Source organism: Perognathus longimembris, chromosome 23 (genome assembly GCF_023159225.1).
Source record: "Perognathus longimembris pacificus isolate PPM17 chromosome 23, ASM2315922v1, whole genome shotgun sequence".
Taxonomy (NCBI): Eukaryota; Metazoa; Chordata; class Mammalia; order Rodentia; family Heteromyidae; genus Perognathus; species Perognathus longimembris.
The window spans coordinates 20953241-20967433 of record NC_063183.1 but is presented as its reverse complement, the minus strand read 5'-3'; the positions used below and the strand labels follow the sequence as shown (position 1 = coordinate 20967433).

The window sequence follows — 14193 nt, the reverse complement described above, 5'->3', positions numbered from 1 at the left end:
GATCCTTTTCCCACTATACCATAAAAGCAAGTAGACCTTTGGAATCTGGTTATAATTTCACTTCCTCTATCTGCATCACAGTGGAATTCAGATCATTTTTTGGAAATCTTTACCTTTTACCAAGGCTGAATGTCATGAAACTCAAAATTCAAAACCCAAGAGTTCTCTTACTCTAGACAATGATGGTAAAACATGGATATATATGTATATGTGTATATATTCATATGCATATAGTTGTCTGTTGTCAAAAAATGTAAGCACCAGATAAAACTATATAATTAAACTTTATAAAAGCATGAAAATTAAGATTGCTTCTCTCTACCTAGGAAAAGACAGAAGTACTCAATGTCACATCACCTACCATTACAGAAAATTCTAGGGTATTTTTGTTTATGTTAATAGCTATATAACATATAAGAAATACACTAAGCTAGCCTTGAACATAAATCTAGTGTTTTTTTAATTATGAGAGGGAAAAAATAAAGTTACCAGATACCCAGCAACCAAACTGATTAAAGATGAGTATGCAAAAATGCACATACACTTACCTCAAATGTACCAAAATCTAAAATAAGAAGAGCTGACTTTTCATGGTGAAAACCTGTCTGTGGAATTATTAGATAAGAAGGTTTTAGGTTTATCCTTAAATCAAGGACTTTTCGAGTTTCAATAATGTGTGTGAGCCCTACAGAAGGCAAAAAAGAAAGAAAAAAAAAGAAGCATTAGATGTATGGCCATATTGAAATATGTCCTCATACATTAACAAATAAGACTTTTATTTTTGACTTTTTTATTTTTTGTGTGTGTGAGTACTAGTACTGGGGCTTGAACTCAGGGCCTGGATGCTGTCTTTTGAGCGTTTTTCTTCAAAGCTAGGGCTGTATCATTGAGCCAAAGCTCTACTCCTGGTTTTCTGGCGGTTAATTGGAGATAAGTCCCAACAGATTCTCCTGCCTGCGCTGACTTCAAATACTAATCCTCAGACCTCAGTTTCCTGAAGTAGCTAAGATTATAGTTAGGAACGAGTGTCCAGCTTACAAATAAAGACTTTTTCAGAATTTTATTTGAAAAATATCAAAGAAGAATGTCATCTCATATCACAAATTAAATTCTTAATTTTCATGAAATGAAAAACCTCATAAGGTCAATGAAAAACAGACTATAGCATAATACAGAAAAATATTCTATTTAGGGACAGATTGATTATTTCCCTCACCAAGCAACTATATAAAAAAAAAAAAAACAAGTGGCTTGAGTTCAGAGGCTACATTACACAAGAACACCGGCCTTTAAAACTAGGGCCATACACAGTACCCCAGCTTCTAAAGAACTGGGGTAGAGGGATGTGTTCCACCCCAATCAAGCGCATTCAAGGCACATGAACGTGACAAAGGCAGAATTATCTGCACCCTCTTTGTCATTCAGTCTAGCAAGAATATTCCATTTTATGTAAGCCATGTCCACTACAGATACAGTCCAAGTTTTAAAAAGCCAGAAAAAAGCCACAATCTATATTGCTTTAAATACAATTTTTGCATTAGACTAGATAACATGTTTAAAGTTTAATTGATGCTTATAGAAATACCCAAATTCTTTACCTGTAGCTGTTCTTTCTTTAATTTCTTCCAGCTTTGTCAAAGTAGCTGATGTTATTTGTTCCAGATCCAACCCCTTATCTGACTGGAAGAATTCAACCACTGCATTGATGGTTTTCTATAAAAGAATTTTAAAATATAAAAAGTTATGCATAATCCTTTCTATATTATAAATTTTAAGGGTTCATATTCTAGAGGTTTGGCTTTGAACTGAGAAATCCAAGATATTTAGTTTTATTTCCTCTATCTGAGAGATCCTTGGGAAAGGAAAAGCCATGAAAGCCCAGGGGAGAGGCAGCAAACGTGTACATGTCATTACTGACACAAATATACTCTACAGTGCATGTGGAAACCAGACATTATTTCTAGTTTTAACCTTGAGTTAGTCAAAGGGTAAAATTACACTTTTCAGTAACCATTGGATTATCTCATACTTTGAAGTTTAGAAAAGAAATAGAAGGAAAGCTATTTACTCTTACCTGCATATAAAATTTAAATATAAAAACAATCCAATTTTGCAAGATGAAAAAAGTTCTGGAGGTTAGTTGTATAACAGTGTGATTATACTAAAACTACCAACCCATTAACTAGACCACACCGACCCATATGCTACACATGGTAAATTTTGGTGTGTGTATTTTATCCCAATGTAAGCTTCTGTTTTTATATTAGAGAATATGTGGTTTCTGGCTCTTTATATACTGCCTACCCCACACACCATGAATTCAACTCTGACTGAAAAACACATGAGAGGAGTGACACTGTCCAAAAAGAAATGTCATCATTATCTGACTTGATATCACCTTTATAATAACAACACACACATACACACACACACACACACACACACACACACACACAGAGTTGGTGAGCCCAGGTACAACTGGGGCAGTGAGTAGTAAGCAATGCCTTCTTGCTAATGGAGGATGAAGGTGAGGACAGGCTGAGAAAAGGGCAAAGCAGACGATACAGAACTTGAGCCAGCATTTTCAGTAACACGTATATGACCATGCTTTTTCCTCATGTGGGCATCTGAATTTTTTTTTCTTTCCTATCTTTGAGGTCATTCCAAACACCAAAGGCAAAATGAAAATAAGGAATCTGAGTAGTGAACTATTTAGGAACAGGTGATACATTAAACATGGATTTCTTTTTTAGTATGTAAGACTTGTAAATTTTTACTTGTAGAGACAATCTTATGGCAGAATATGTCTTACAGCACATTAAAAAAGAAAATAACTGCTGTGTCAAGCTTTTTAAACAAGAAAAACATCAGGAAAATTATCTTTGAGCTCATGTTAAAGATAAATGAGGAAAAGGTACACCATACCCAAGAATATAGGTGGGTTAAGAGTCACTTTCTCCTTGTACTTACAGCATCATAGATGACCTCCACAGGCTGAGACTGAACGATTAGAGTCTGGTCAGCAGGACTGTTCTCTGGATTGGTTTCAAACTCAATTCTAAGCAAGGATGATGCAGTGTCACCAATTGAAGCTACAAGGGATGGTACAATATCTTGTTGCCTCAGACCTGTTATATACCAGTGTTCTAATTTTGCTTCTACCCTATAATCCAATGAAGAAAAAGGAAACAATCAGACATACTGTAATATAATAAGTTAAACTACAAACTTCCCTTTAAAAACTCAAATGAAAGCCAAGCCAGACCTATGCCCATTACCCAGAGTTAAAATTCACCTTCCTTAGGGTGGCATTTATTTGCCCACATAACCTGGTTTTGTTGCTGCTGTTATTATTGCTGTTGTTATTAATGCCTGACCATCCATTGGAAAAACATACTACAGCCCTGCTTAAGATATTGTAGAAGTTCTGATCACTACTGTGTGAATAAAGCTCATATGGCACAGACAAACACATCTCCTGTTTCTATACCACTCTCAACACCTCTATCTCTCATCCTTGCTTTGCCCAGTGCTTTCCACTCAGCTTAATAAGCTCCCTCCTACCTCAGTTACTCTCTCACACAATGGAGCCTGTGAAGAACCAACAAAGCTGTATTTCATTTCACAGCTCTTTCCCACTTAAGCTGTCCAATATGTTAGACAGCTGTGAAATGACTTTCTGCATATCCTCTCTTATCAACTACAACACAAATTCTTTGGAAACAAAAACTTACAGTATGCACATATACTTTCACAGTGTGGAGGTTATAAATAAAATACTAGCCAAAAATGCTGCGAGGGAAAGAAGAGGGAATAGAACAAATAAACAGTAAGAAAATATTAAAAGGCTAGCCAGGCATGTAGAAAAAGATTAAAGAACTATTATTAATCAGGTGTTTCATATTTTTGGCTTAAAATCATAATTATAAATAAACAGTGAAATAATGTTTTAAAACTTACTTCATGGCTTGAGCTCCTGGTCGCTGAGACATTTGGGTACCCAGACCAATTATCTGGATCTTTAATATTTCTGGAATATTTTTGTTTTCCCTGATTACGACAGAGGTGCTTATTAGCTTCAGAGTTATTATATGGGCAACATACTAAAAAGAAAGAAATTAACAGTTAGGTACAATGAATTATAAAAAAGATCCAACTAAGTACAGTAGGTTCTATATTCCTTTGCTCGCCCTAAATGTCTAACAGTCGAAAATCTGATGAGACTGACTATTTAAATAGGACATATACAAAAGATCAAACCTTTCATTGTCTTCAGTTTTAAAGGTAATAATGACAGAACAATATCACATTTTTTATCAAAGAGATTCAATTAAGCAGTTTTCACTAAAACAAAAAAAATATGTTCTGACCAGTTCTCTCTGCCTGATGATATGGACAGCTGATACCCTCACACACAGATACACATTCTGACTCCAAAACTCTTTTTGCCAGTGCTGGGACTTGAACTCAGGGCCTGGGCACTGTTCCTGAGATTCTTTTGCTTGAGGATAGCACTCTATCACTTGAGCCACAGCACCACTCCTGGCTTTTTTCTGTTTACGCAGTACTGAGCTACCACCCAGGGCTTCATGCATGCTAGGCAAGTGCCCTGCCACTAAGCCACATTCCCAGCCCTGACGCCAAAACTTCTAAGTCCAGATTGGAAGTAGGACAGAGAGCCATCAGGGAAAAGGAATTTGGAGATGTCTTTCTACTAGAAGCAAATGAAAACTCCAGAAGGAGCAACCTAGAGCCTTTTTGTTCTTTCTCATCCCTTTTGCTTTAGTTTTTTTTCAGGGAAGGTCTCATGTTTTCTTCCCTGGAACTCAGTCTTCCCCCTATTAATATCAGGTGGAGGCATGGCTCAAGGCACGGCCTGAAAAAATGGGAGGTCGTAAGCTCAAATCCCAGTAACAAGGAAAAAAAAAGTATATATATATACCTATATACACACACACACACACACACATATATATGCATATAATGTGGAAGCATATGACTGTATTCCCAACACTCAGAAGATATCGTAAGTTTGAGGCCAAATTAGGCTACATATAGAATTCTAGGCCAGCCTGAGCTATATATATAGTAAGACCCTGTGTCAAAACAAAAGCAGTGGTAAGTACAAGTATTGGTGATGAGAACCCCAAATACTATTGATGGAAATATTTTATCACACTGGAAAACTAGTAGAATCCAACATTAAATATATTCATAATCCAATATTAAACATGTTCATATCCTATGAACTAGCAATTCTGGATGAGTAATTATTGTATAGAAAAGTTCCTATGAACACTAAACTATGAATACTAAAAAATGGAAGTTCATAACAGTATTCTATATAATAAGCAAAAAATAGAATCAACCCCAAAATTTATCAACAAGGGCACATGTAAGTTCTGGTATTTTCAGATGACACAATCGCACAAAGCAATGAAAATGAGAAAAAAAAAAGTATTATGAACAACAATAGAGGTAGATCTCATAACCACCAGGCCAGGAACAAAAGAATACACATTTCAGAAATTTACCTATAAAAAGACAAAAGACTGGAAATATAAAATCACACTGTTTGTTTGTAGTTTAAATGACTACCATGGAAATGAGGGTAATTGTCAACTTTGGAGAAACAATGAAGGGAAAGTACAGGGACTTTTATGATGCTGGTGATACTTTAAGTCTTGAAAAACTACACACCTATTCCCTTTTCAATGAATCAATAAACATTCACTCTTTTATCTATGAGTTAAATTAGACAATTAAACCTTTGAAATATGTAATTTAACATATAAGTACTTTTGTTAGGTTATTTTCATATTCCCCATAGGTACTAAGTTGAAGAAGAAATTGTAATTGCCAAATCCTGATTAGAAGCATTTAACAATTAAATGGTAGAGCAAAAACTAAAAAACATATTTTCATTAGTTACTTAAAATGTCAGTAACTTGTTTAAATTCACTCAAGAAAATACAGTGAAATGAATCAGAGAAGGCCACTCAAAGAGCTACCTGCTTGGGTAGAGTTAAGTTGTAGCTGCTCTCACTGTAACCAATAGCAGTGAAGAGTTTATCTTTTTCCTCTGAAGTCATGAAGTCATCAATAGCTATGAAGAAAAAAACAATCATTTAAGGAAATAATTGCTTCAGTTTTACAAATACAATTAAAAAGCCAAACCAAACTACCAGAAATGCTAAAGCAAAATTTGCGAGGTTATTTCCTGTAACATACTTCTTATGCTAGTAAAAATAAGCATTTGTATTTGTGTTGTTTATGTTCTGAAAAGGTAAAGAAACAATACTAAGGCAATTAGTTCTCCATACAAGCATTTTTAAATTCTCTATGAATTTCAAAACTTAACTGTGATTATTTGTGCGAAAGTGAATAATAACGTCAAATATGAGACCTCTAAATGTTAACATTTTCAACTTCACACAATTTTTCTTAAGAAAATCAAAGGGTCCATCACAGGAATGTTATCAAGCCTGCCACATTTGCTTTTATGTTTATTATACTAAGCAGGCAAGATATAATTTGTATTTTCTTTACCAATCTATAATAATATCTAGCTTAGCACTTACTTTCAGGAATCAATGATTCTTCATCTTTTTTCTTAGATTCTTTTTTCCCCCAAAACCCACTAAACCAGCCTCCACGCTTCTCTCCTGTATCAGATGACTTTTTCCCTAGTTTTTGCCCAGAGCGAATCACCTAAAAAAAAAAAATTTGAAAAACTGATTTGAGACTGTTCTTTTCACTCTTTGCATAGCCATGGTTAATGTTTTTTGTCAGAACATTAGAGTACATCATTGTGGAAAGGAAGCCAATTCTTTTGTACATGATGCTCACAATGGCTTTGTTAATGTAGTCCCCATTAAATTTATGTCCTTAGACTACTGATAGCATTTTGAGGAAGCTGTGTTTCATTTATTCAGTTAAAGTTTCAAGTAAAACTTCTCTGAACATTATGATTCATAAATTTTTTAAGAAGTCAGTAGAATCTCAGTGCAAAATGAAACAATTCTCCCATGTGAAAAATGAACTATGCAACTTGTGGGCAAGGGACGGGAGAGAGAAACAGAGAAAGTGAAGGAAAGGGTGACATTGTCCAAAAAGAAATGTACTCATTGCCTGACTGATGAAACAGTAATTTCTCTGTACAAATTTTAATAATAACAATAGTTATATTTTAAAAAAGAAGAAAAGGTAACCGGATAGATATGATCCAAGTATATTATATACATGCATATCACAGTAAACTCCTTATACAATATATGCTAATAAAAATGCATCCTCCTTAAAGAAAAGCAATGAAACAATCCACAAAAAGATGCTTCCATAGTCAACATATTTGAAACAACTATATTTCAGAATGTATTGCTGGATTGCTAAAACAAGGCAAGGAAAGAGATAAAGACAGAAATAGTCCTCAAGTTTCATTTCATCCTCTCTCCTCCATAAGTCCTGCCTTCTTTATCTACTGGTTCCTTCTCTTTGTCCACTTCTTAGATGAGGAACCAAAAAGTAGAAAAGGGGGGGGGGGGGGGCGGTGGATGGAAATGAAGAGGAATAGTAGTGTAGGCTCTATCTTCTCACTCCCTGAATAAATATACTTCAACAATTACTTTCCCACTTAGAAAATCAAGAGTTTCAAATTGACAGTGAATTGATAATACATTGAAAATATCTATGTGATAAGAAGTAAAATAATCCAAAAGAGAAGTAAAAGAAAAAGATTACATTCACTAATCAAACCTGTTCTCTCCAATATAGAAATAAAAGACTAAACACTCAGGTTCTGTCTGAATTTGGAAAAGGAAATTGAACAACAGATCTGCTATTATAAACACCTCAGCTTCATAATGCTTAACCCTTTCTATACTTACGAAGGGGTAAAAAAAAAAAAAAAAGCTTGTGCTGAAGCCCTACTATCACCACTGAACTCTTCAAGGAGTGAATTCCAGGCATCAGGACAGTGTAGCCGTTCCCCAGGTGAGTCTAGAGTGCAGCCATGGGTCAGAATCACTGAGGGGCAATATAGGAGTTCCCTTCAACAGCAGAGCCTCACACCTAAGGGTGAGATGCTCTGGCCTCACAAGTATAAGACACCCAACCAAATGTATTACCACCGAGGCTTTAAAAGCTATGAATACAATCAGTTCTTGCAAGGAAAATAAAACCAGGTCCAATGTAGACAATTTTGAAAAAGAAGAAAAAGGCAGTAATTGAAAACCAAAAAATCTAAGCAAAACAACTTTTAAAAAGAAGAAAACGCCAGTAGCTGAAATCTTGGTTAAAAGTGTGATCAGCATGTTACAAAGTAACCTCAAAAGTTAAACTTTTTTAATAAAGAGAAAAGGATGAAATGAATATGAAAACACACAAAAATACTAAGTTCAAACAATGATAAATCTTTGAACAAAATACGATTTGAAAAATGCTTTTCTGTGTTAACTATTTTACAAATTCAGGAATAATCACTTATAATCTGAGAACTATCAGAAACTATACATTAATATAATACCAATGTCAAATTCTTGGGTTTGATACAAAAGATGCACCCACTGGGGAAAAAGAATGAGGGGTACACAGGACTTCTATACACTATCTTACAATATATAATAGCCACTTCCTGTGTGGTTATAATTATTTTAAAGTAAAAATATGTGTATCTCACATACATATAGCCAAAAATTCATTCAAATATACTTACAATACTAATATGCAGGTAGATAAAGAATCCTTTCGCTTTTTTCCCTAATATTTCTCCATTGCTTTCATTTCCTTCCCAATTGCAATGGGCTCTGGAGTCAACCCACAGCCTATGTTTAAATGTTATGGGTCTATGCACTTTCTATCACAATGAAAAAAGTGATCTTAGATTAATCTAATTGCCTTCCCTTCTATATCTATCCTTCTTTGTCCACTTTGCCCAAAAAGGAATCCCCCTTCTCCAATATTTAGGCAAGAGTAAGTAGTATAAAGAGGTTTAACCCTCACTTTCCAGTTTAGGCTGGGCCAGGTACTGGGTACTTAAAAGGGGGGCGGGAGAGAGGAAAAGGGAGAGGGAGAGGAAAAGGGATGAGAGGTAGACAAATGGCAAGGGAAAGAGAGAGAATGTAATCACGAATTCATTGTATATACCATAAAATTAAGAAAAATAAGAGAAAAGGTGGGTTGAAGGGGGGGGTGAAAGTGTTGAAGATATGAAACAGGTCAAGATGCACTGTATATATAAACTGCTTTGTTAAATGGCAAAAGAAAGTAATACATATCCTAAAGAAAGTAAGAAAGGTGAGGGAAGGGGTGGAGAGGGAGGAATGGGTAGGAATGTTGAAAGGGGTGACATTAATCAAGATGTGCTGATTCAAAAACTGCTTTGCTGGATTGCAACTCCTTTGTACAACTACTTAAAATAATAAAAAAATATTCAAAATAAATTTAAAAAGAATTGAACAACATTAAATAAAAGCTACTTTAAGGAGGCTTATAACCATCTGTTTCCTCTGGTGATTCATTCTTCCATTTCATAAGAACAATCCACAGCAGTAGCAAACATCTTTTTAAATATTCATATTCTGTGTTCCAACCACTGTACCTTATGAAAATATGTTTCAGAAAATGTGTAGCAGAGAAAGCCATGTTATAATGTCGTTTATAGTTATATATAAACAGTGAGAAACAGTGGCTCATGTAAATGGTAGAGAACTAGCCATGAGCACAAAAGCTCAAGGGTTGTACCCAGGCCAAGTTCAAGCCCCAGGATGGGCACAAAAAATAGGATAGATTCCATTCAAAGGCAGGAACATGAGGAAAGGAAGATCATGGCCACACATGACCACAAAAGACATATGAGAAACTCATAGCGTCCATCCATCTTCCTGCTTTACCCACTTTTCAGAGTCTTGGTTTTTTTTCCAGTTCTAGTTTAATCATTTGTACAGCAACATTTCAAGCAACTGAATAGTATTCTATGCAGACGCCAAAACTAGTGAGGCATTTCCTGACCAGCTGATTATAACGGTAACCCCAATTATCACTTATCTCAATTATCTAGTCCCAGCACTCTCCATATTCTGCCTACTTAATTTGCTTTCTTTATTTTGGTAGGACCAAGTTTTCAAGTCAGGCTTTGAACTTGTGCTTCTTTGCTTCAGTTGTTTGTCAGGTAAGTATTATGTTCATGCCTGGGCTTAGACTAAACTGTCCTCCTTATGCTTCCTACATAGCTGGGATGACAGGTACACATCACGATGCCCGTTATTTAATGGTTGTGATGGAATCTCATGGGTATTCTTTCCAGGCTGACTAGATCCTCCCGCTCTCCTTCACACATAGCTACAATTATAGGCATGAGAAACCATGCCTGACTTATTTTTACTTATATACTTACTTACTACCCTTCACTCTTACTAAGGTGTAAATAAACAATTTCTGGCTTCTTTTTCACTACTATATGGTAATTCAAATGATAATGCTGAGGAAAAGCACCCCTTGTTTAGTAATTCCTAAATTTATAACTGATTAACACTCCTCACAATAACTCTAGGTTGAACGTACCAAAAATAAAACCCACTTTACAAGTGAGAAAGGCTTAAGTCACACAATTAATTAGTAGACTAAAAGAATGAGATTAGCATCCAGACCATATAACCTAAAAGGCAGAAACTCAGTGAGTATTCACTAAATCAATGAATGAATGAATGTATATGCTTTAATCTCATTTACAAATGAATATGATCTGAGAGTCCCTAGGTTCCATTCAATACTATTGGGGAAAAAATGTGTATGGAAATATATTGATATAAAAAGGAATAAAATGAAATGAATGAATGTATGAATATTAGTTACCTTTCATGTGAAAGGAAGTCAGAGAGACCATACATGCTTCCATTTTCTTATTTCATTGATCTAAATATTCTGATTTTTCAATAATACATTTTTTTTTTTTTTTTTTTTTTTGGCCAGTCCTGGGCCTTGGACTCAGGGCCTGAACACTGTCCCTGGCTTCTTCCCGCTCAAGGCTAGCACTCTGCCACTTGAGCCACAGCGCCGCTTCTGGCCGTTTTCTGTATATGTAGTGCTGGGGAATCGAACCTAGGGCCTCGTGTATCCGAGGCAGGCACTCTTGCCACTAGGCTATATCCCCAGCCCCTCAATAATACATTTTATTTCACTATTTGTTCTTTCATTTATTTAATATTTATTGGCAATGCTGGAGTTTGAATTCAGGGCCTTGCACTTGCTAGGCAGGTGCTGTCTATGTTCTTTCATCATTTTTTGAAAAGGGTCTTGCTTTTTACCCATGCTGGCCTGGACTGCAATCTTCCTTTATGCTTTCCAAGATAGCTGGGATGAAATCACCATACCCAGGTTTTTATTGGTTAAAATGGGAGTCTCCCAAACTTTTTAGACCTCAAATTGTACTCTTCACGACTACCATCTCCCAGTAGCTAGGATCACACAATTATTATTTTAATTATCAAATTTTAATTACCAATAAGGCATAGAAATGACATGGAGCAATGCACGAAGTCCTGATATCAATCATTATAAACAGATTGAGTCTAGTTTTGGAAGAAAGAAAGGGAAAAAAATAAGAGGGAGAAATGAGAGGAAGAAGAAAGCAAAAAAGGGAAAAAAGGAAAACACTGTTTAAAAAATAAAAGTATAAATAGATAAGAAGCATAATGACAAAAACCAGAAGCCTGGGGATGGGAATGTGACTTAATGGTAGAGTGCTTGCCTAGCATGCACAAAACCCTGGGTTCGATTCCTCAGCACCACATAAACAGAAAAAGCTGGAAGTGGCACTGTGGCTCAAAAGGAAGAGTGCTACCCTTGAGCAAAAAGAAGCCAGGGACAATGCTTAGGCCCTGAGTTCAAGCCCCAGGACTGGAAAAAAAAAAAAGCTAGAACCCTATCTGCCAAAATATTAACAGTAACATTCTAAATTGTAATCATGGTGGGTAACGTTCATTAACTTCATTTTTGAGGTTTTTCAAATTTTTGGTTATAAAAATTGAAAGCTATTTCCCTTTTATATTAGTGGCTTTTATTTGCATATTCCAGTTGCTTTTCTCCAGAGACCAAGTCAAGCAATAAAACCTTAATCTCTATTCTCACTTGGGTAAATTTCATTAACTTTACATTAAACCTTATTCTAGGTTTAAAAAAGTGATACTGATAGATTTAAAAAATGAAAGCGAAGAGTAAAAATAATTACCTCAACATGTGCTTGTTGCCTTGCTAAAATGATATTAAAAACATCTAGACTCTTCTCCAAGTCCTGTAACACAAAGAGACAGTTGTAAAAAAGACCATAATCATTGTTCTCCCAATTCTAGGCTTACCTAGTCCATTCCAGTACTTCTTACCTAATGAAATTACACATTCAAATGTACACTAGTTTACTAAGTCTTTAACTTACCATGGAAGAAGTAAATAAAGTAAATCCTCATTTAATATAGCATGAAAAGAACTTTTCTGAGACAATTATAATTCAGTCATAAAGGCACATAAACACAAGAGTAATTGTGAAGAATATTTTGAATGAGATATTTAGTGTGTATTTTCAATCTTTCAACAAGGAGTAAAAAAGACTTCTCAATGAGTAAAAACTACTATTACAAATAATACTCTGAACTATTTTTTAAAGCTTCTATAATAGAAATGGACTACTAACAAAACAAATAAAATGTAACATTTAAGCTAGTGATATTTCCTAAATATTACTATGCAAACAAGACATATTTCCCAAATACTGTGTTGTAACCCTATTTATCTGATATTAGCACAAACAAAGGAGGGATTTTTTAATAAGAAATGAGAAACAATATTTTACATATTTCCATTGTATTCTGTCTGAAAGATGAACTGTTCTAAAATTATATACTGATGCTAACTAGATGCAAAAGAAGACATTAGACAAAGCCACAGTTCTCACTAACAAAAGTAAAATATACCTGAATTTGTTTCTGTAATTCTTCTGGAACTTTAGTCTGGGTTAGCTTGTTTTTGTATGCCATTTTATAATCCTTAAGTAACTGCCTATGCTTTTTTATGTTACTCCAAGACCACATCTGTGTACACCTTCTTATATGAACTTCAAGAACAGAATTAATCGCATATTTCCACCTGAAAAAAAATAAAGATTTCTAAATGTACATCTGATTACAAAGTTTTTTTAAGCAGGTAAATGATTTGACTTTTTAGAGACCCCATGCTACATTCTTTATTACCTTTCAGTGTATTGGAAGTCCCCTATACAATCATCTTCCTTAAACAGACTAAGGAAACCTTTTAGAAACAGGATGTACCAAAGTGAAATCAGGCACAAAACAGTATAATCATACTCTGTACAGCAAGTATTTGTTAAGTGACAGCCCACATATACCACAATTGTCTGAAGATTATATTGCCCAGTAACATCACAGTTGTCTTAGTTCATGTGTGTATACTCTATGAGGCTCGTACAATGATAAAACCACTTAAACATGAATTTTTTAATAGGTGCTCATGCCTGTAATAACAGCTATTCAGGAGTCTAAAATCAGAGGATTGTATAGTTAATGCCAGTCCAGGTAAAAAAGTCTGCAAGACTAGGGAAAAAAGCCAGAAGATAGGCACTGCTCAGATAGTCATGCCCCTGCTATGAGCAAGGAAGCCAAGCAAGCATGAGGCTCTGGGCCCTACTACCAGAAAAAGAAAAGCTTTTTTCAGTGTTCAAAGTATTGAATGCTAAGAATCTGGAAATTCAGAAGTACTATATAAAATACAAAATATATCAAAGACTCTGTTTGAATAAAACATGACTAGACTAGATGACTTTAAATGTTTCTTAACTCTAAGAATCCTTAACTATATGATTCTCATAAAATAAAATAAAATAAATTCAAACTTACCATTGTCGACAATTGGTATGGAGTGGTAAATAAGGTTTGTATTTCCTATAATGAGCATTTCTACACATATAATCCACTGATTCCAAAAAGTCAATCATACTTAAGTACTATAACAGAAACAAAATTATGCTTATTATAGTGCATACATGAATTAAAGCAGATTTGATTCTATTTTCAATCTAGCAAGACTCCAAATTCCCTGAACAGTGGTGCCTGGTAACTCAATAGTGTATTTTATTTCATTAAATTGAAGACACTACCAATTATAAATTGTAACACCAATTTCAGA

General features: G+C 34.8%; 1 protein-coding gene across 4 annotated transcripts in view; it reads right to left on the bottom strand.

Moving 5' to 3' along the window:
• Vps13c (vacuolar protein sorting 13 homolog C) overlaps positions 1-14193 on the bottom strand; it is a 137791-nt gene that overhangs the window by 88696 nt on the left and 34902 nt on the right. For all 4 annotated transcript variants that reach the window (XM_048332995.1, XM_048332996.1, XM_048332997.1 and 1 more), the window contains exons 12-20: positions 13905-14011; positions 12966-13137; positions 12227-12289; positions 6582-6711; positions 6012-6106; positions 3961-4103; positions 2971-3163; positions 1599-1713; positions 549-685 (exon numbers count right to left, since the gene is read on the bottom strand). In XM_048332995.1, coding sequence (XP_048188952.1) covers positions 549-685; positions 1599-1713; positions 2971-3163; positions 3961-4103; positions 6012-6106; positions 6582-6711; positions 12227-12289; positions 12966-13137; positions 13905-14011 — 1155 coding nt within the window. The remainder of the gene's footprint in view (positions 1-548; positions 686-1598; positions 1714-2970; positions 3164-3960; positions 4104-6011; positions 6107-6581; positions 6712-12226; positions 12290-12965; positions 13138-13904; positions 14012-14193) is intronic.